General features: G+C 33.6%; 2 protein-coding genes across 2 annotated transcripts; both read left to right on the top strand.

Annotated features, from left to right (window-relative positions):
* Positions 1-611: 611 nt before the first annotated feature.
* Positions 612-2,349, top strand: LOC124823396 (UPF0496 protein At3g19330-like). The gene is made up of 2 exons (XM_088115428.1): positions 612-890; positions 974-2,349. The coding sequence occupies exons 1-2, from the start codon at positions 803-805 to the stop codon at positions 1,996-1,998; spliced, it is 1,113 nt and encodes a 370-aa protein (XP_087971554.1). The 5' UTR covers positions 612-802; the 3' UTR covers positions 1,999-2,349.
* Positions 2,350-18,944: 16,595 nt separating this feature from the next.
* LOC124844199 (LRR receptor-like serine/threonine-protein kinase RPK2) lies at positions 18,945-23,506 on the top strand. Its single transcript, XM_088091624.1, has 2 exons — positions 18,945-22,437; positions 22,985-23,506. Exon 1 carries the CDS (start codon positions 19,200-19,202, stop codon positions 22,365-22,367), a length of 3,168 nt encoding a protein of 1,055 aa, XP_087947750.1. The 5' UTR covers positions 18,945-19,199; the 3' UTR covers positions 22,368-22,437; positions 22,985-23,506.
* Positions 23,507-23,785: the final 279 nt, after the last annotated feature.

Genomic DNA, 23,785 nt, shown 5'->3' with positions numbered 1-23,785 from the left:
CAACTCATTTCCTTTCAAATCTCTTTTAAACTCATTTATTCTTTTTATAGAAATGAGTTAGTTTATTATGGAATTAAAAAATAATAGTATAACAAATAAAAGAGTTTGTAGGTAAGTTGAGATTGAAAAGATAAAAATAATAGTCATACTATTTTATTAATGACAAAATCAAATCACAATATACTTACTCAAAAATAAATAAATAGAAAACATTTTGAGCACTTAATAAAATGGAAACATTTAAGAGCTTAATTAAAAATATCTAAATTTATGAAATAATAACTTTTGTTCGATGAGTGTACTAACCTGGTTGAAAAATAACATAAAAAGTATTCAATAAAACATATATTTTTTGAAAAACTTAATTAAAAAATCTAAATTTATGAAATACTTGAAGTTTAATTAAATCCTTTTTAAATGTTATTATTAAATTATTTTTCCAGATATCTTAATAAAAGGTAACTTTGGTCCACGAATGGACTACTTTGTTGAAAAATAACATAAACCACAGTTTATAACACAACATCACCAACCGATAATTTTTACATTATTAAATATATTTAATATTAAAAAAACTATAAAATAAAATGAAGGGTACAGTTGACTTTGAGCACAACAATCGACGTCTGCAATCTATTCGAAAGAAGTCTCAAACACCATTGAACAGTGGAAACTAAAAACTGTCACTACCTTCTCTCTTCGCGGATTAACATACTGCAATCACATACAGGCATAGTTTCGTGCATTGTATGAAAGGTGCTCTCAGAATAATACAAACTTTTAACAAACTATTTAATTGGAAATGCTGGAATGCGTTTCAGTCAGACCCTCCACTCCCAACACCAACGCTTCTATTCCCACACCTTCCAATTCAAATTCCAATTCTCAAGGTAAAACCAAAACCATAACCTCTTTATTCTAACCCCAACATGTTTGTCAAAATGTCTCACCGAATCTTCGCCTTGTTTCGTAGGGAACTCCACGGATGTAGAAGAATCAGAAGAAGGAGAAGAAGAAGATGAAGACGCTTCCACCGCAAGCCTAAACGTGTCGACCGAATTCCTCCGCGCCGTGCAGGCCCCCTCCTACAACGAGATCCGCTCCATCATCCAAGCCCCTCCGCCGGTCCACCACCCCCACGACGAAGACTCACACCACCGCTACCTCCTATCTCAGCTCCTCCAACCTGACTCCAACAGCGTTCGTGAAGCCCTCGCCAAGTCCACCAGCAAACTCACGTGTCTCGTCTCCACCTACTTCGACCACAGCGAAACCACCTCTGACTTCTGTCTCCGCCTCCTTCTCACCATCCTCCGCGCGCGCGACCTATACGCGCCACTCTCCCGTCTCCTCTCCGTCCTCCCCGCCGATGGGCCGCCGCTCTCCCAGGCCCAGTGCGACCGCGCCTACGACCTCTTCCTCCAATTCGACAGCCAGGAGAACCCCTTCGTGCTCTCTCACCTCCACCAGCTCCGCGACAGCTTCTCCCACCTGAAGGGCGACATCCAGCGCGACCTCCGCAGGTGCCACTCTCGAATCCGTATGTTTCGCCACGCCACCGCCGGGTGCGCCGTTATTTCCGTCGCCGTAATTGCCGCCGTCGCCGTCGTCGCCGTCCATGCGGCAATAGGTTTCACTGCCGTAGCGGCGACGCCGTTTTGTGTTCCCCGGCAGAAGAGGAGGGAGCTTGCGAGGTTGAAGCAGCTTGAGGCTGCGGAGAATGGAACTCTTGTGGTGAATGACATCAACACCATTGATAGCCTAGTTGATCGGCTTCAAACCGCGGTGGAAGCTGATAAGGCTTTCGTTCGGATTGCGTTAGAGAGGGGAAGGGAGAGGCATCCCATTCAGCAGGTGCTTAAAGAGCTTACAAAGAACCAACCTGTTTTGGAGCATTTGCTTGGGGATCTTGAGCAACATATATACTTCTGCTTTTACAGTGTTAACAAGGCCAGATATGCCCTTCTCAAAGAGATATGCAATCATCAAAATCTATAGTTAGTTCCTTTTGAGTTTTTATATCACAGTCTTAGTCACAGTTTTGTTGCTGTCATGGTATTGTGCGAAATTGCAGTCGAATTTTGTTGGCATGACTGTAATGGCGTCACCGAGACACCACAAATCTTGATGTTTCAATCGAAATCGTTGGTTCCGACTAATTTTGTTTTTCTGTTTATTATGTGATGATAGTTGCTGATTCTTGATTCATGCAAAAATGTATTACTGACCCTGCAATTAAAGGTGTAGGCTCTGTTTATAATTTGTCAGACTGATTATATATGATATTTGTAACTATATACATCAAATTAAATTCCTTCGTTTGAATGTATTTACCATTCGGTTCAATCATTTGAGATAGTGGTGCCAGCCAGTGCTGGCCATCCTTTTACTTGCCATCACATTTTAAGATCCTAGAAGGATTATTGTATAGGGATGACATTTCAGGAACAGATTAGGGTCATCTAGTATACGCCATCATATATGGCACGTAATCAATTGAATGCATCATGATGCACTTTGAAGTGCTAATAATGTTGATTTGCGTTGTTATCTCTTAATGGGTCTGTTCATAATGCTAGTTATAGAGTTGCTTGGGGATTATACCATGTGTTGTTTTAACTGTTTAGTTTGTTTGACGAATCCTTTCAAGCTATAAACTCTACCCAATTGTTACTGTATGGTTCTTTATTTGTCTTTTTAGTTTTCTCTCCTACACACACACCTTTTGTTTTAATAAGTTCTTGTTGACTTTCATCCAAGTATTTTTGTGATTTAGTTTTGCAAAAAAGGCGAGGAAAATAGTATTGCCTATTCTTCAGTTCAGATTTTAGTCCTAAATGTTGCATTTCATCACGAACAGGTCACTTTAAGTACTATTTGAGTTTTTTAATTGAAATTCTGAGTTTTTTATAACACCACCTTATGTTGTTATAAATCAGTAGCAAATCTATAATTTATTAACACTTCTGTTTTATGTCATGCTGGTTCAGGATCATCTGTTCTTTTATTCTTACAGTATAAGTGACTTGAACACCTGTAGTGCACAATGGAGTTATTAAAGTGCATATCCGTACTCAAATTTAAAGCGAGGATGATCTTCACTATATAAAAAAAGGATGAATACAGTCTAACACATGTTACTATGACATTTAAAAGTCATGCTCGTGATAGTGGATTAAAAATACAAGGCATTATAGTAAAAATAGTTATTTTGTATAGGATTACAATGGCAGTGTAATTTTGTGACTGCTGATATTACAGAATTTTGTGACTATTGATACACAGGACTCAACAATTAATTACAGAATTTCCCCAATGAGTGAGTGTAGGGGATGATCTGTCAATTATTCAGAATCATAGTACATAGGATATTTATGAAGAATTAAAATATTGATTCTGCTATAAATGTGGGAGAAAACAGAAAAACAAATCCTCTAAAATTCAGTAGAGAATAAAAGAAATAAACACCCTATTCTAATTGTCACTCTATGAAGTGTGCAACGCTAGGTACAAGCTTCAAAGCAAACACTGATGGGAAAGTTTGGGAAAAGGATATTGATGTCCCAGTGAAAAAAGGATGAGAAGATAGTGATGATAAGTTGTGAAATTAATCGTAACAAGTTATTTTAATAAGATCAAATTAGGATTCTTATAATTCAGAATTCCACAAAATTCTCATATAGAATTTTCTCTATCAAAATCATATACATTTCCATCATGTTAGAAGTGCGTGATTTATAGGATGAATTAAGCAAAATGTTGTAAATTTTAGATTAATCCTCAATAAGAAATATTTAATATCTTCTAGTAATTAACTCTTGTTAATGCTTTCTTTAATTTGCATTATATAAATCATTATCTCCCTTATTTAATTAAAAATATGAAGTTACAAAAAGGGCTTAAAATTACATTCACCTCCTCCAGATCATATCAAGTATATAACAGGTCCAACTGTAAGGCTGAACACTACATTACAAGCTGCATTTTCAAAGTATAACAGATCTCCCAAGCTCGTGATGAACTTATACTTGTATATATCCTGCTTTCTCAGGCAAATACTATGCAGGTGAGCTTGGATGGAGATAGAATCAGATCAAGTCGAATGCAACAAACCTGTTTGTTTGATCACAAGCTGGTTTATCCAGTTATTTACTGAATCTTTAAAATAAGTTCTAAAATGATTCATGTTGGAAGAACTTACTGCACGAAAAGTATTCGATTTAAAACAGTTCTTTTAAGATCTAACTAAAATTACTTTTTGTGTCTTTGAGTATGTTCATAACAGAGACTACGATTATCTGTTGGATTATATTGCAGAACTGCCCTGGTCAGTATGAATGAGTATTTTCTTTCACCCCCTTCCCCCTATCCATAATTAAGATATTGTACTTTCCAATCCTGCTCAAACTTGCATATTATATTATTTATATTTATAACTAGGATTACAAATTATGCCAAATAATTTTATTTAGTGAATCAGATAGACTTCCTTTTGAATATTTTCTTCATTTAAAGTGCATAACTTAGTTTTAATTGGAACTCTTTTCATTTGTTCTTTCCACGATTAATATTAGTATTATAATAGCATGTGTGTTTTATTATAATTTGTGAATGAAATGCAGAAGAGATGACATTATTCAGATTAAATAAAAGAGTAATTATATCGTACTATACTTTTACATTTCTTTGACACAGAATACAAAGATAAAATGATCAGAGAAATATAAAATTTTGTATTTTTTAAGAAAAAAGAGAGTAAAAAGTAAATAAAGATAATGTCAAATGAATGTAAAAAATTTAAATGTTTAAAAGAATCATTTTGCTAAATAAAAATGTAGGGTAAGTAGTTGATCTAAATATTGTAGTATCCAAACCTACTCCCAAAATTCCTATTCCATGTCTATAGCCTAGCTTCTCTTATCCTTATCCTACTCCTCTTCTTTTCTAATTTGCAACTATCAGACTATTCATATGCTTTTGGACCTACTAAGTCTGCCCTAGGTAGCAAATTACTTTTTGCACCACTAAAATGCCCACGTTTTCATTGTGAATTCAGTAACACTTTTCTATTATATAATATTTCAGATTATGTAATTTTTTTAATTATGTATTATATAATACAATACATCTCTAGAATATGTGTAAGCAGTAATACCTTTTCATTACAGATTACAAAATCTAAAATTAATTTAAAAATATATAATCCGAAACGTGTTGAATCAATAAACAAGAGAATATGAAAAAGTATGAGGAGAGAAATGAAGGGTGGTTGTGTAGTTGGTCGAAAAGATGGATGTAGTTAGTGAAGGCATCACTACGTAAACAACTTTGATTGCATGAAAGTATCATCTGTGCCCTCTTCTACGCACATTTTCTTCAATAGTGCTTCCTCTCATACTTCCTTCTCCCTTTACCACTAAATCATAAAGTCCCATCATTTTCGATCCAAATCATCTTCAATTAGAGGAGTTTCTTCCAACCATAACAATTATTTCAACAATTCATTACGTCTATGATCATCGATCAATTATTTTATACATATTCAATAAATTTCTACATAAAAAAATTAAATTAAATAACTTTTTTTATCCTCTAACATAAAAAAGAAAAATCAATGAACAATACTTTAAACATCGAGAGCCTTTATAGTTGAAATATTTCGCGTAAGGTTAACTTTTAAGGGTCAATGAAAAATCTTGGTCCATGAATTTGGTAACATAGAAAAAAATACATCTAAACATCATTAAAGTAAATGATAAGAGAATAGGTTGTGATGACTAAATTGCTCTTTCTTGAATTCAAAGCCTTATGATTTTACATATTACAAATAGCAATTATGTGTATTTTGACCGTTTACATTTCAACTAACTCATTTTCCTGAATTTTCTTGTTCAACAGCGGAAGGATGAGACGCCTTTTTTATTTGCTCCAAAACCTAACAAACATATAATCATTTCAACAAAAGATGTCATTCGTCAATTACTAAACCACAAATATGCTTTGTTTCTTTTGAGCAGTTAAACTTTGTCCAATTTAAACGAACATATTTGAATTTAAAAGTGTTTAACGACAAAATGCGATGTATGAGCGGTTAGGTTTGACCTAAATTAGGATTTGGAAGATTCATAAACCTAATTGGAAAATTGAACCAATTAATCCTCTACCAATTATTTTCTGCAGATTGTTAGGATGATGTGAAATTGATTTCATTTTTTTTTCTGAAACGAGTTCAATATTTTCCTTCGTAATTCCGAAATGACAATATTGACACGTGGTATTTTCTGGTAATATCATGTAAGCTTTTGTCAATAAGTTAGTTTATGCAGTATTCTTTTTTTAAGGGTTACATTAACTATGAAATATTTTAACATAATCAAACAGACATTTTTTTAATTAAAATCAGTTTTTTCTCTTTATAAGAAATAAAAATACATATAAAAAAGCGAAAATAAATAAAAATAAAAATATTTAATTATTTTCTATTTCTTAGTTTATCTTATAGCATTATTGCACATAAAACATTCCTCAAACATACAAAAAAATTTAGAGTTTTGAATATATATATATATATATATATATTATTGTGTGTATTCTCATATTATATATTATAGATATTGTTAGATATATTAGATTAATATTTTTTTATCTTTAATTAGTTTGATATTAATTTTTTATTTGTATTTTAGACTTAATTTATATTTTTTTTACTATAAATATAATATTTTATATCTATTTTTTTAGATAAAGAGAGATTAATCTGACATATTATATTATGAAGAAGAAGAGAAAGTAGGAAGAGCAGCATCTGCAATGTTTTTTAGCAGTAGGAAGAAAAGAGCAGAAGAAGCATGATACGCAATAAATGTAAAGAGTGGGTAATGTATGTATGAAGTAAAAGGTTCCTTTCACCATCAAAAAGCTTGAATCCACTGCTTCTACCTAACATTTCCAACTGCATAATTAATACAATGCAATACAACTAAGGAACGATTCTCTTTCTTTGCCAATGCCTGCAAACCCTAAACAACACGTAATAACAAATTCCAATTATTCACATTCCAACAATTACTGTAACAATCCATACTATTTTAATTTCTAATAACTCCATACTATTTTCCTTTCTTATGACAATGCAGAACGAATGATTTTACAAACCATGACATGTACATAAAAAGTAAGCAGATTATATTTTATAATAAAGAGATTATTAAAAATAAAAAATGATATATAAAATAGTTAAAGAATGGAAAGCTGAAAGAACAGACATTCAGCATGATTCCAGGATCATGGTCTGAGTTGATGAGGCCGAGGACAAGCTCAGAACCCTATATCACTATGAGACAACCCTAAGTCCTTTTCATCTATTTTTATTTCCATATCCATCTACCCAGTTTTAATTTTACCACATATTTCCACAAATACATATATATATATATATATATATATATATATATATATATATATATATACTTTTTTCTTCTTCTTCTTCTTACCTTTTAAGAATGAGCATATTCCATGCATGTACAGCCAAGAGTCCTTGCAGTATTCAATGTGTTTCTGCAATTCAGCATCACTTTACCATTCTTGCAGCATCTACCATGTAAACCATGCCATGAATGCTAATTTTCTTCCATCCACATAAAAACTCCTTTATGTATCAAATAATATATTCTTCGGATTTTTTTTTTCATTGTTTTCAATTCTTATAACAAGAATTTGGCTTCCTAGATAACCCTCTTCCTCAATGAGATATTTGTGCTCCTTTTTTTATAAAACCAAAACTACTAATAATATGAAAGTTCTATTACCTATAATGGCCAAAATAAACAAGTATGTTCCCTTTTGGTTGTGTGAAATATTATCTTTTATGCTTAAAGTAAATAATAACAAATTTATAAGTTTATATTTTTAGAGTAAAATTACAATAGAGTACTTGTTTTGGAATTGCAGTGGATTGCACCAAAAACTAAATTTTTATCGGTGTATTATAAATAGCAAACTTATAAATTTTAAATACCGAGTACATAAAAATTATATTAATTATTTTCCCATCCAAGTTAAACATTTGTTTAACTTTTTTTGTTTACAGATAAACTACTTTTTTTTTACAAATTGAAATTATATTTATAGTATTTAAGATTATAATTTAAAATAATTACCCATATTTTATTTTAGATTAAAATATTTTTTGTTTCTAACATTTATTTAAAATTTCAGTATAGAGAATTTTTTTAGTTTGATCGTTGTATCTCGTTTGTTCTTAGCCTTTCATATCAAGTTACTCAGTTTAGTAAGGGATATACAGAAATAATTCCTTATGGTTGTTTTACAGTTATGACAAAATATCTTTTATTGTATGCGAGGGTAATTGAAACTAAAAAAAAATCCGAAATAAATATAAAGAATAAAATGTATATCTTTAATTTTTTTTTTATGTTAGATAAGTAGCCTTATCTCCTTATTTGATTCAAAATAAAATACATAATTTGAAAATTGTTATTTTCTTTTTCATATAAATGTTTGGATAAAAAGTTGAATGTTCTAAATCAGACAAAAAATAAATATAGATAATGGATAATTCACTCAAAGTTAATCACAAAATCTATACCTTTAAGTTTCGATATATTTTTCTAACTATTTTAATTACAAACCATGTAATAATAAAATATAAATATTTTGCATGTAAGGTTTAAGGTCAATGATATAAAAATAATGTCTAACTCCAAGTTGTTCACTTATCATTTCATAAAGTTGTTTGATAAATAGGAGGTTATCTCTAGAAGCTATTCTGATGCTAAACTGATTAACTATTCCATTATTTAAGTATTAATGTTATATTAAATGTCATCATTTACCTCCTACCTATATTTATAGATTTTGAAATGGACCTTTGATTAATCACGACCTAATTATGACCCAATTAGTGGTAATTTCGTTTTCTCTTAAACTGATCAAAGTTAACGTTAATCTCTCCTTTTTGTTTGACAGTTAGGTCTCATCTCTCAATCACATGATTATGAAGGGAACTTGTCTGGGGAAATGGGTCGTTTGATCCATAGTATGGACCATATAGTCATACAGTACACAAGCCTCAAAACCCGAGGCTATCTCGACAAGCAGATGAGTTTTAATTGGGTTTTCTTGTCATTAGGTCTACACCTCCTTTCGAGCGTGTATCTACTTGGACAATTGTTGACCCATTAAAAAATATGACTATTGGGCAAGGATATGATCATTGACAAGAAGACATGTGGTGCCTAGGAATTTGTGCTACCCAGAAGGCGAAAGTTAATATAAATAGTGGTAGGCCTCTCTGTCATTTTCACGACTTCTTTTTCATCTTCTTGTGATAACCAAACATCCTTATATTTCTTTTCTTTCAGGTCATAATATATACTATTTTCCTATTATTTTTTGAGGAGTCTGGGGGAAGGGATGGTCGAGGGTATACAGACGATGGTTCTTTTTCATCGCCAATGTCATTATCAGCCTCATCCTCTATCTTGGGATCAACCGAGCAGGATACAGATTCAGAAGACAAGGTGGCTCTTGTAAATAGGAATAAGGTTATGTCACTCGATGATGAAGATTCTTTAAAGCGATAAAGATTGACATAAAATTGTGCAGTTCAAAATGTAAGTCAAACTCTGATAGTTCCACAAAACAGCTTACCATACGATCATGCTTTCTTAAACTCTTTACAATTGGGTGGTCGATTCGGACAACCACTTAACAAATTTGAAAATACGGCCTGAGCCGACGGGCGGCCATGAGTAACACCAACGCTACCTTTTCGATTTGCTAGTAACGTTTCTCGGTATCCTACAAAAACTCTATTAACAAAATAAATTAGTTTGTGCTCCAAAGCCTCTTGAATCAAGATTCTACTTATTACTTCGTCTAAAACCGCTAGATAGAGTGGTAACTCCTCCCCCTTGGTCAGTCAAGCCATAACAGGTGACTAGTCTAAGAGGGTCTTCACCTTTTCGAACGCGACTTCCAACTACTCATCCCACTTGATGATTTTGTTCTTCTTCATGTTCTTCATAATTGGCTTTATCCTCTCGACCAACCTAAGAAAATTATCCTTGAGTCACATTGACTCATTTTCTCCAAGGAGAGATGTTGTAAAGGGAACTTCTCCGCCCACCTCGATTATGAACACAATGTTAATAACCAAGCCAGCAGTCAAGATGACTATGGCCAGTTCTTCTAGAGTGATTAAATGAAAGGTTTCTTCTTAAAAGGTACTACAAAATCACTTAACCAAATATGGTCAAGAAAAAAATGGGGGACAAATTTCCTCCAATGCTTGACCCTGGTTATTTATCAACTCATGGGGAGGTTGTCGTTTACCCCTATGCTTTTAATTCTAGAGAGTTCATAGAAGACTTAATTTCCTCTTTCAATATATGTTCCAATAATATGGTAGAGTTTCTTATGGTCAAGGTTTGTGATGTTAATAATATATTTTATAAGAAACTAAGCACCGTTAGGGAGGATTTCATTTTTGTGTACGAATTCTTCTTTAAAGAGTTACGCATTCTCTTTGCCCTTTCTTCTTTTAAGTGTAGGATGTTATCAATCATGAATGTGACTCTTAATTAACTTCACACTAATAATTACACCTTCTTAAATGCTTTTCAAATTGTATGCCATCACCTTCAAATTTTCCTTACCATAAATAAATTTATGTACTTTTACCAATTTAAGCATGGCTTAGAAGTCGGTTAAGTATCCGTGAATGGTGTTCAACATGGTCATGTTTTCTCCATTTATACCTTCTTTTTTAACAACTTCAATTTCTTTTTAAAAAAATACATGAGGTGCTCTCCTCAAGATTCCATAAAAGGGTTATTCTTTTATACTAACCATGCTCCTCAAATTTCTCTTTATTGGAAAAAAGCTTGATAAGTTTAAGTAGAGGATTGAATAAAATAGGTTAAATACCTTCTTAGTGTTGATGATAGGATAAATGTTGAATTTCTAAAGAACCTTCATATCCCCTATTTTATTTATATAGTACTTTAGTTTATTTTACTTGTAATGTTTCATGTAGATATCACGAAAAAGATTTTCTTTACAAAAAGGCTTTGTGCCAAGGCTAAAATTTCCCCATGAGAAGACTTGTTTTCTAATTTCCACCTGCCAAGAAGAAGAAAGGTGAAAATGCTAAGAGCATAGAGGACTCATCAACTTTTGCATTGAAGATCATAATCCACAAGTTGAAACGCCACCAATTCAAATTGTAAGAGTAAACATTGTGCCAAATATTCATTGGTCATCTCCTCAACTAACACATATTTATGTCCCTCCCTTCACGAGTTATTAATACAACCAAGGAAGGACTTTTGACCCAAGTAGATCATATGTCTACCAGAACACCTAACTTAAACTTATGGAATATTAACATAAAGATAAACCAAGTTAGGATGGGTAGTCCAAGTGGTTTCCTTGTTCCTTACAACTTTTATTTCTTATAGATGGTAGGTATTGTAGGATGCTTAAACTCTATTGAAATAATGTTGACGAGGTGTATGACGATCATACATTACTAGAAGGGAACACTATAAAAAATTTTAAATGATTTCTAGAATTGAATGTGGAATACAAGAACTAAGTGTTGAAAAATGTAATTCCTCTAAATCGAGAATTGATTATCGAGTTCAATAAAGAAGATAAAGAAAAATAAAAATTTTTTATGTTTAAGTTAATAAAAAAAACTTATAATAAGTATGAAAATTAAATAAATAGTCTTTATTAAATCAATTTGTATTTATAAATATTTTAAATATAGAATGTACTACGACAACAAACAAGAAATAAATATTCATAATCCAATAAATATATATATATATATATATATATATATATATATATTCAAATAATATGATTACATCTTATTTAATAAAATTATAAAGTTAATTAAGTTATATTTCTAATTTTTCTTTTATATATATATTATTAAATTGATTAAATTCATATTTTATAAAAGAAAAATTAGAAATATAACTTAATTAACTTTATAATATTTTATTAAATAAGATGTAATCATATTATTTGAATATATATATATATATATATATATATATATATATATATATATATATATATATTATTTATTGATGTGAGAACCTAGAAAATAGAGTATTAGTGTTGGTAAGTGTATTAAAATAATGGGACCGAGTATTTTATTATAAAATAACTTTATAATATAAATAGAATTTTCTAAGCTCGTCTCATTATTTTAAGAACACTATCTCTCTAAAACCTTTTATTTTCGCTCTCTCTCACTTCTCTGTAAGAGTTCTTGATTTCAAGTCATCTGTTCGATGATCAGGAAGCGCCTAGGCGATCCTGGCATTCAGGGCTACAATTCCTATCGATCAATTTCTGGTTCTGAGTCGGTAAGTTATTTCTCCTTTTCTCGTATGTCTTTAACCGTTGTCATGCAACGATTCTCTGTTTGCACGTGTTTGGTTACTTTCCTCTTCAATTTCTAGCTCAAACTAGGTTCTAAGGTTGTTTTCCTATCACCAATCGGTGAATTGTAGGTTTCCATAGAGTTTCCTTGCAGCTCAAGCTTCGTTTTGGGTTTCTGTGAGTTGTGCAGTGTTTAACTGAGGTAAGGGAAGCTAGACTGTTTTGAATTGTTAAACTTAGTGTGTAATTAGTGATTGTGTAATTATTAAACTGTTTGCATTGAATTGATGTTTGGAATTGATAAAGAATATGTATGTTGATGAATTGATGTTTTAAAATTGGTAAGATCATGTATGTTGATTTCTCTTGGGTGAAAATGATGAGTAGAAGGATTTGAAATTATTTGAGAATGATGTTAGTCTGTTATTGAATATATTAGAGGTTATAAATCTGTGATGGGGTTATTTGCTTGAGAGTTAAGGCATATTGTAGTAGTTCTAGGGTTGCTTTGGAGGAAGTGAGGTAGTGATTTTGAGCAATTGAGGTTTAGAGTGCAATTGGGCTGTTGGGGCAGTTTTAGTAAGCTTATTGTCACTTGTTTGAGCCATTAAGTCAGTCAAAGTTGTGCTAAAAGTGGTAGAATTAGATTTGGGTCCCTAGGTTGATGAATTTGAAGTTATATAGTAGGAAATCGTTCAAAAACACTTTAGATTAATAGTAGGAAGATTTAGAATCATTTAGTCAAGTTTAATTAAGTTTATAACACAATTTAGGATGGTTAGAAGTTGGGAAAAATAGTTAGAATTGGTAATTGGTGTTTGAGCTGCATAATTCTGCAGAATTTTTGGTTCTGCAGAATTTTTGGTGCTGCAGATTATGCGGACTCGTTGAGCGAATCCATTCGCTCAGCGAGTCACCCTGGCGAGATGCTCTCTGCCAAGGCATTTGCACAGCGAATAGATGCGCTATGCGAATGGTTTGAGAGGTTTCTCTCTGTTAGTTGATTCGCACAACGAATAGGTGCGCTTTGCGAGTGTTTGGGGAGTTCGAGCCACTGTTTGGGGCTCTCGCATCGCGATTTGGGGCGTTATGCAAGGGGTTAGGGTCTGATACTGTGTAGCAGAATTTTCAGTTTAGCTGAGCGCACAGACTTGGTGCGCTGAGCGAATGGGCTTTAGTTGAGCGCACATACTTGGTGCGCTGAGCGAGAGGTGAGTGAGCAAAACCCATTGTTTCTGTTTTCGCACAATGAGTTTGGTGCGCTGAGTGACTGATAACGATTTAAAATACCGTTATCTGTGATGTAACTTTGATACTAAATACACCCTTTTTGACTCAGAAACTTGCTTGGACTCATGTTTTTTCATTAAGTTGTGTGAATAAGAGAGTTGAGGTTGAATTTGATGATTTTATGACTAATTCTCTTTGTTTTGATAGAAAATGAGTTAATACAGGAAGAAGAGATGAAGTGTTAAGGATATAGAGCTTAGAAAGGCCTACAAAAGCACCAGAAGAGGGAACCGCATGAAGCTTGGGCGACCTTATGGAGGCTTGGGCGTGGAAAAATCGACGCTCGGGCGGCCTAGGCCGCCCGAGCGTCGGACCCCCGAAGCCCGAGCGAAATTGAAGGCTCAAGCCTTACGAAAATCGACGTCCACCGCCTGGGCGGCCAAATGGGGCACCCGAGCGGCGTGCGTTGCTGATCCGACCCAGTTTTTGCTCTATTTCGAGTCTTTTGGACCGGACCCTGTTTCTACTATTTTCCAACTTTATTTAAAGGACCCAGACGCTCTAGGTTTTGTATCTCTGGCTGGAGCAACACAACAACACACTCTTCTACTCTCTAAAGGCGGATTTGGAGGCGGGAGCTTCCTCTTCTACTCTTAGGGTTTTATTGTCTCATACTCTTCTATTGTACATCTAATTTCTCCATGTTTATGGGGAACTAAAACTCTATTTGTTGTTGGGGAATGATATAACCTATTTGAATTGATTCTTAATCATATATGCTTTATTCATTAATTGTTAGGGAATTCATCTGTTTTAATGCTTGCTCTATTTAACTCATTTAGTTGCATGATTTATGAATTGCATGAGTGCCGGGAGGTTCCTTACAATTCAGGTTCTTGTTGAATTCTCCCAAGGGTAATATTTCTCAGGGATGAGGGTATGAGTACTTGGTCGTCTTAAGCTCTTGATCTTTAGACTTAATTTTCTAGGAACACTAGGAATTGCACGAACTAGGAATTAAGGCAGGCTTATTGCGCCAATGGATTGGGTTCTAAGTACTTTAGTGAGTGACGTTAACATTAATGCATAAAGAGGAATTCTTTTATATATGAGAGGGATCTTGGTGAAATCTAACCCCAACAACATATTCATCTCATATTAAACAACATCTGTTCATCTCTGTGTTACTCTATTATTGATCAATTTACATTCATATTTTATTTTTTGTTTTTGCATCTCAAACCAGTGGTCTCATTTATTTTAAGTCTTAATTAATTAATTTATCACACGACTTTTTAGTGCCGAGAGTCCTCTGGGATACGATACTTGGTCTTACCATTTTATATTACTTGTGCGATTCGGTACACTTGTCGATCCATCAACAAGTTTTTGGTTTCGTTTCTGAAGATCAAAAATATTGTTAACAGCGATTAGTCCAGAACCTGTTTTTATTCTTTTTATCCCTGTTTTCTAATAACATTGAGCTATGTTTTGATTATTAGAATGGTGTATAAGTATTCATGAGATTATATGATCATTGATAGTATGCAATGTGGTATGGAAATAAATATATGAATATGAATATGATTATGGATGAGATGTGGTGATGATGTTTGAAATAATGTGTGAGGTGTGAATTTCAAGTATCATGTGAAAAAGGAATTCCAAGGAGGAATATCCTAAGTTGGTTGTGTTGTTCTATGTATTGAGGTAGGGGCTCCTGGATTGGGGAATGATCCTGACACTTTCAATAACTCTATCTCATGTAGAGATGGGTGATTATGTCGTGGAAAGTAGCAGGAGGTCCTAGTCTATGGTCACTGGTTAGTGTCATAGATGTTTGACGAATTAACCTTGGTGTATGGTATTGTTGGTGGTGGTTGAGGATGTGGATTATGGTTATTATTATTTCTAAGCAAGATTGCTCCACCATACACGGGTGCAGGTTCCCTATGAGTCCGATGTCAATACATCTGTCCGAACAGTAATGAACGTTTTAAGTGGTTTTGAACTAATCGCAGTGTTGTATGATTTATAACATGCTTGTGTAATATTCTTATTTTAATTGTTATGTAAAATCTTTTGATATTCTAGCTTACCCTTGCTTCTGTGTTTGTTTGTCTGTGTATTGTTTTCTCTTTTGCAATGATCACCTTAATGGTGTGAGCTTAGGGATGCAATATTTTCAGTTGACTCAGCGAGAGGTTAGAAGTGAAGCTTGCAGTATAGGTTTGCTTTTGTTCTTCGGGTGAAGATATTCTTCAAAAAATTGTAGCTATTATTATATCATTATCAATGTAATGCTAATTTTTAGTAGTTATATATTACTAAAAAATTGGGATGTTAGAATTATATTATTGCAATTTACTCTTACAACTATATCTTATCCTTACCTTTCATTACATTTTATTTTAATTTTAAAAGTCATTTAATTGAAAGTTTTTTTTATATGTGTTGTATTAGACTGGATATCTCGAATTTAACCTACATAGTTCATCACTTAATTTATATAAAAAAAAAGTCAATTTGAAGTGAATTAAATTCAAAACACAATTTAACCTAATTGAATTCTCCCACTGTTAACTAAAATAAATAGGTGGGTCTCATACTCTCTTTTATAATGTTTAACTTTTATTTATAGGAAGCAATGGTCAAATAACTAGTTAGTGTTTTTGCAATTTATTCTCATCTTTTTTCTCCTGTTATTCCATTATGTTATCTTAGTTCTAAAAATTTTTGTAAATATAATTCCACTGCCAATTTCATAACCCCACTGCTTCCTTCTGTCGCCGATTAATTGACTTTTGTTATAAATTTGAGTGTTTGTTTGGTTTGCAGTTAGTAACAAGGATGAAGAAGGATTTCAGGTATTATTTCGATTTCGAGCATTTGGAAGAGATAACTTTGATTCCTGAGGAATGTCAGTTTTTAAGGAATTAGAAAAACTGATCGTCCTAACTATTGCAACAAGAGAACCAAGATTGAAAACCATTAGAAATACCTCATGAAGCAACTAACATGATTTCTTTCTATAAGTGGAGTTTGCAAAATCAGTTTTCATCTCACGAAAAAATCTAGATGCAATTAAGAAATCCATTTCCCTTTTTATTGCCAATTTCAGTTTTAAAAATACAACAAAGACAATTAATCTTAACTCACACAATGTATGAGAGATTACATAAGAAAAAACGCACAACTCATTCAAATATTATCATCGTGTACACTCTTCTATTAACAATTTAGATGTCATTATGAAAAATGATTTGAACATAATTTATCAAAATAGGAACCACATTAAACATTTGCAATAATTTGTCACATATTGAACAAAGTTGACAAAAATAAAAATAAAAAAATATTAAAGCCAAAAAATAATTATTGTTAAACTGAAAATGATGGATTGTAATTATAATACAATAAACTATACTTTCTCATCTCTATAAGGGACAATATATCTTATTTTCCTATCCAAAACAATTTGTGACAGTATTTGAATATCACTCGTCATATTGTCACTATAAATGAGTTAAAGGTCTACGAACACATATACATTAGTTAATCCTACATTAATGACAGCAATACAAAACATTTAATATAAGTAACTGGATAATAATTAAACATAAAGAATGGTTCAAACACTTACATAATCTATAATTGAATAATTGTAATATTTAGTTTTTAGAACATATTACAAATATTCATTAATTTTAGTGTATATATATATATATATATATATATATATATATATATATATATATATATATATATATATATATAATGAGAGTGCTCCAAACACATGACAATGGAAAACCTAAAATGCAATAACAAAATAACAAAATGAAGAAGAATAGTGTTAGAGTTCTACAATGATAAACAAACCTCAACAAAAGAGAATAAAAATAAGAGGGAAGAGAAAAATAAACCTTAAGAACAACAAAAGAGAATAACAACTAGTTTTGTAGTAGTATTATGCAAGACGTTAGTTTTACATACAACCGAAGCTTATACTCAACCACTCAGGTAAAATTACATTTTTTAAACTATTAACACAATTATAAGATTTGGTTTTAAATTAACCGAAGCTTATGTTTGACTATATAAATATAAACTTCGATATTTTTAACAGTGCTTACAAAGACACTTCATGTTTGTATAAATACAATAAAAAATACAAGAATAATCGAATAAATAGTCATATCTAGTGAATAATATGTCATGAGGTTTTATTTGAATAAGTCTATGTTGACTGTGTTTAAACTATCTTATGCTTAGATATTTTGATTTCTCCTTAATTCTTGATTATTCAGCCTGATTCTACTTAATTAATCGTAATTAAACTAAGATGATGTCATCTTCTATGACCTAGAGTTTATCAATCCCATCCGAGACAGAAAGCAAAAAAGTTATTTTGTGTTTTCTTATATGTATGTATCATATATATCATACCATTTTATATACTACACAAATGATTATTAGAAAACTAAATACCCTTATATTCACACTTACACACAACTTTTCCGGTAAAAGTCATAACACAAATTATATTAGTTACTCCTAATTAAATTAATTTTACATATTGGCAATATTTAAACTAGTCCGTTTTGCCACTCACAGATTGTTCCTTGAAAATGTATCTATATTTTTTTATCGTGGCAATGCCTGTTTTTCGTTAGTGATAATTTTTCAAACATTAATGAGCAATTACAAATATTTGCCCAAACATAATAATAAAATAAATTCAAATGATACTATATTGTTTTCTTTTACACTGCACATATTAAAAAACCTTATATTTATAGCATATATGTGTATTTTAGTGTGAGCAACAGCCATAGGCTAATATTTTAATCCAAAAACAAATGTTTATAGCGGCAGGCACGGGTTTGCCATTGATGGGTTATTGTTTCACCAAATTAAATACAGAATGACACCAAAAAACAATGAAACATTCACATGTGGTTGGAACTGGAACAAGCAACAAAGATGAAGTTCGACAAATATTATATTCTAGATCCTCAGGTTCAACAAACTACTATAATTTTCGTTATAAACTATTTTAAACGTTGTTTAAATAATTTTTTCTACCGTTTTATTACGAAAATTTTATATTAAACTTTAAACCAAGGAAAAGGTGAATGAAAATTAAGTCAGAAAAACGCAAAAGCATTTCCCCGTTTGTGCGTAAAACAAACCTATAAAGTTAATATATATATATATATATATATATATATATATATATATATATATATATATATATTTAATTAGAAAAATCGAAGACAGAGAGAGAAACGTTACCGTTTTCGCTCCAAATGGGACACAACTTTTCAACGTAATTTGCTGCTTTGCCACTCTCACTCACATCTCTTTCCTTCACTCTCTCACTCTCACTTGCCGCCGGAGCTCCATTTTCCGGCCCCATCCTTGCCGGCGACGTATTTCCGCCACCAGATTCACCCACCATGGCTTAACAAACAAATTTCGAATCTTTGGAAAAAGCCAACTCGTTTTCATTCTCATTTTGATTATTCACACACTCTCTGAGAAACATGGATCTTCTCTTTCTTCTTCAGTGCCTTCTCTTCTTCACTTCGCATCACGCAAATGCCCTCAATGCTTCAATTTCTCGCGACGCATTGTCACTTCTCTCTTTTAAAAGCTTCGTCTCTTCCGACCCTTCCAACATCCTCGCCGGTTGGACCAACCACTCCTCCTCCAATATCTGCCGATGGCACTCCGTCGCGTGTGGCGGCCCAGGGAGCCTCTCTGACCGAGTCACTTCCCTCAATGTCACCGGTCTCCGCGGCGGCCTTTTGTCGCCCTCCGTCGGCGACTTGTCTGAGCTCCGCGTGCTGTCCCTCGTCGGGAACATGTTCTCCGGCGAGATTCCTGATACCGTTGGGAACCTTCGGTTTCTCGAGGTCCTCGAACTGCAAGGGAACAACTTTTCAGGGAGAGTCCCGACCCAGATGAGTTTTGCTTTTCTTCAGTCTCTTAAACTTGTTAACTTCTCTGGTAATGTCTTCTCTGGTTCGATTCCGAGTGATATTATTGGCTCTGGGAGTGTGAAAATCGTTGATTTGTCGAATAATCAGTTTTCTGGTGTGATTCCTCTGAATGGTACTTGTGATTCGTTGAAGCATTTGAAGTTGTCTCGTAACTTTTTGACTGGGGAGATTCCATCCCAAATTGGCAAATGTAGAAACTTGAGGACCCTTTTGGTTGATGGGAACATCTTCGAAGGTAGAATCCCTTCTGAGATTGGCCAAATTGTTGAACTGAGAGTTCTGGATGTTTCTCGAAACTCACTCACTGGAAGGGTCCCTAAGGAGTTGGCTAATTGTGTGAAACTGTCTGTGCTTGTGCTTACTGATTTGTTTGAGGATCGTGATGATGGAGGATTGGATGATGGCTTTAGAGGAGAGTTTAATGCCTTTGTTGGGAACATACCTCATCAGGTGTTGCTGCTTCCAAGTCTAACGGTGTTATGGGCGCCAAGGGCAAATCTTGGTGGACGGTTGCCTAGTGGCTGGTCGGATTTGTGCTCTCTGAGGGTGCTCAATTTGGTGCAGAATTATGTTACTGGTGTCTTGCCTGAGAGTTTGGGGATGTGTAGGAATTTGAGTTTCTTGGATTTGAGTTCTAATAATTTGGTGGGGTATTTGCCTTCATTGCAGCTTCGTGTTCCTTGTATGGTGTACTTTAATGTCAGCAGAAACAATATATCTGGCACTCTTAAAGGATTTAGGAAAGAAAGTTGCGGTGTGAGTGCAGTAGACCCTTCATTTCTAGAATTGGATGGTTTTAGTGATGATGAATACTTTCATTTACCTGTTTGTAGGTTTCAAAAGAATACTTTCGTTGGGTCTGGTTTTGAGGAGAATAACACTATTGTTGTTAGCCATGATTTCAGCTGGAATAGTTTTGTGGGATCCTTGCCTTCGTTCTCTCTTGGAGATAGTCTCTTTAGTGCTAATCGTAAAGTCTCCTATGCGCTGTCTCTCAATAATAATAGATTCAGTGGAACTCTACCGGACCAGTTAGTTTCAAACTGTAACGAGCTCAAGACATTGTCAGTTAACTTGAGTGTGAACCAACTATCGGGTGGGAATTTCCAAACGTCGGTTTTGGAGTGCCTAAAGTTGACAGATTTTGAAGCAGGGTACAACCAGATTGATGGGTCAATTGGACCAGCTATAGGTGGCTTGGTGATGCTTCAGCATCTTGATTTAAGTGGGAACAAGCTATCTGGATCACTGCCGAATCAGTTTGGAAACCTTCAAAACATGAAACGGATGCATCTGGGAGGAAACAATCTAACAGGGGAAATTCCTACCCAACTTGGCCAACTGACTTCCCTTACTGTTTTGAATTTGTCTCACAATGCTCTAGTTGGAACAATACCTGCGAGTTTGTCAAATGCCAGAAGTTTTGAAATTCTGTTGGTGGACCACAACAAACTTTCTGGGGAAATACCTTTAACTTTTTCTACTCTTTCCAATCTTGTGCAGCTAGATGTTTCTTTTAACAATCTTTCGGGTCATATTCCTCGTCTTCAACACCCAAGTGACTGTGATTCCTACAAAGGAAATGCACACTTGCATCCTTGCCCTGATCCATATTCTGACTCACCTGCTTCTCTTCCCGTCCCCCTTGAAATCCAGCATCATACTCATAGAGGGAGAAAATTAAGGACATTGGTTATTGTTGTGGTAACTTCTGCTTCTGTGGTACTGTGCACTCTTCTGGGAATAGTATTGGTTATCTTTTCTGGAAGGAGTAAATTTGGTCGGCTTAGCAGTATAAGAAGGCGACAGGTAGTGACCTTTCAAGATGTTCCAACTGAATTGAACTATGACAGTGTGGCCACAGCTACTGGAAACTTCAGCATCCGGCATCTAATTGGCACAGGCGGCTTTGGGTCAACATACAAGGCAGAACTGGCCCCAGGTTTTCTTGTTGCCATAAAGAGGTTGTCCATAGGTAGGTTTCAAGGCATTCAACAGTTTGAAACGGAAATAAGGACACTGGGAAGAATTCGACACAAGAATCTTGTGACTCTTATTGGATATTATGTAGGGAAGGCTGAAATGTTCTTAATTTACAACTACCTTTCTGGAGGGAACCTTGAAGCTTTCATACATGACAGGTCAGGGAAGAATGTTCAGTGGCCAGTTATTTACAAAATAGCAAAAGACATAGCAGAGGCCCTTGCTTTTCTTCACTACTCATGTGTTCCTCGCATTGTTCACCGAGATATCAAACCTAGCAACATTTTACTTGATGAAGATCATAATGCCTACCTGTCAGATTTTGGCTTGGCACGACTGCTTGAGGTAACTGAGACCCATGCCACCACTGATGTTGCAGGCACATTTGGTTACGTTGCACCAGAATATGCCACCACCTGCAGGGTTTCTGACAAAGCCGATGTCTACAGCTTTGGTGTGGTGTTATTAGAATTGATGTCTGGAAGAAAGTCACTTGATCCATCCTTTTCTGAATATGGAAATGGATTCAACATTGTACCATGGGCAGAGCTACTAATGACCGAAGGCCGTTGTTCTGAGCTATTTTCATCTACTTTATGGGAAGCAGGGCCTAAGGAAAAATTGTTGGGCCTTTTAAAGCTTGCATTAACATGCACAGAAGAGACTCTTTCTATTCGACCATCAATGAAACAGGTTCTTGAGAAATTGAAATATTTGAAAAGTTGAAAGCTTTCTGCATGTCATACTGAACAGCAATGGAATGTTGCTTTTATCTGCTTGAAAATACTTGACTGAGGTGAGTGATCTAGTTCCAATATAGAACCTACTTCTGCAAATTCTAATGTTTGCTTGTGTTTGCATGGGATATAGCTAAAATATCATTCTCTATTATCCAGATGGAACTTCTTGGGAAAAATTATCCATTCATTTTCTTTAACCAATCTCATATATAATGAATCAGTAAAAATCCTACTTGACAAACAGTGACATCAAATGTTCTCTAAGATACGTGTTCTTTTTTATCTGTTTTTATAATATTAATCACATGCTAATAGTTGTTGTCTTCAACAAGTTTGATCTAAAGTTCTCAGGCTTGTACTTTTTTTTACTTTTGTGCCCCTTCTCTAATGATTCTACACTGTGAACATCTCTGGCAGCTTTTCTTGGTTATGACAATGCTAAATTCCTGAATCTGATTTCAAAAGTTGAAAACAGATTTTAACAGTTCATTGCAGTTATAGGAGAAAAATAAATAAATTGTTTACATACTGTGACTATCTTAATGTGCTGATCATCTTAAACTTCAATTTTTATACTTTATATTTTACTGCAAAATGTTACAGGTTCAGCACTGCAAGTCTCTTATAATGATCAGTTGTTTATTGCCACTTGAATCTCATCATAGTGACTCACACATGAACTGTTCCTGTTACTGCTAAGGCCATGATCATCCTTTCACATTGGTGCCAGCAGTTTTCACACGTTCCGAAGATGTGTGCAGTAATAGCTAAATGGATGTTTGTGAATACCATCATCTCATCATTTTCATGTTATGAGGCCATATGTGAATGCCATTATGATTTTTTTGGCATTTTGGATGGTATCCTTTGGTGACCGCATGGTCCCTTTCGAAGATCCAAAGTTATTTAATGGCACAGAGACGAAGCAATTGTCATCATTGTTCAGAGGACTTCTCTGTCAAAATCTACCGAAAGTTGTAAATATATATTGACATAAAACCTATGGGGATGCTTCTGATTTTTTGTTCCAACTTGTAAATAGAAAGTGTAGGCAGAAATCCAACTCTATTGTTTTTTTCCTTCTCAGATGCCTGAAATGAAAAAGGATGTTCCTTTTGGGGTAAATTATCCAGTATAACTTCAAATATGTTACTTGTTATTAATTTAGTCCAACAAAAAATATTTTACTATCTCAACTTGTAAGAAAAATGTACCAATGTCTTGTTAAGTTTTATGAGATTATTTATCAGTAAGTATTAAATCAAAGATTATTGTTATTAATTTACAATATTGATTGCAATTTATACATATTCAAGAGCTAAAATCATGGCAGTCAAAAGCATTTTATCAAATCAATAACTACTACGTTTGGGGAATGGAATTGTTTATTGTTCACTCATCATT

The sequence above is a fragment of the Vigna umbellata genome, chromosome 5 (assembly GCF_029865625.1).
Source record: "Vigna umbellata cultivar VRB3 chromosome 5, Vumbellata_1.0, whole genome shotgun sequence".
Classification (NCBI taxonomy): domain Eukaryota; kingdom Viridiplantae; phylum Streptophyta; class Magnoliopsida; order Fabales; family Fabaceae; genus Vigna; species Vigna umbellata.
This window is presented reverse-complemented; position numbering and strand designations above follow the sequence as displayed.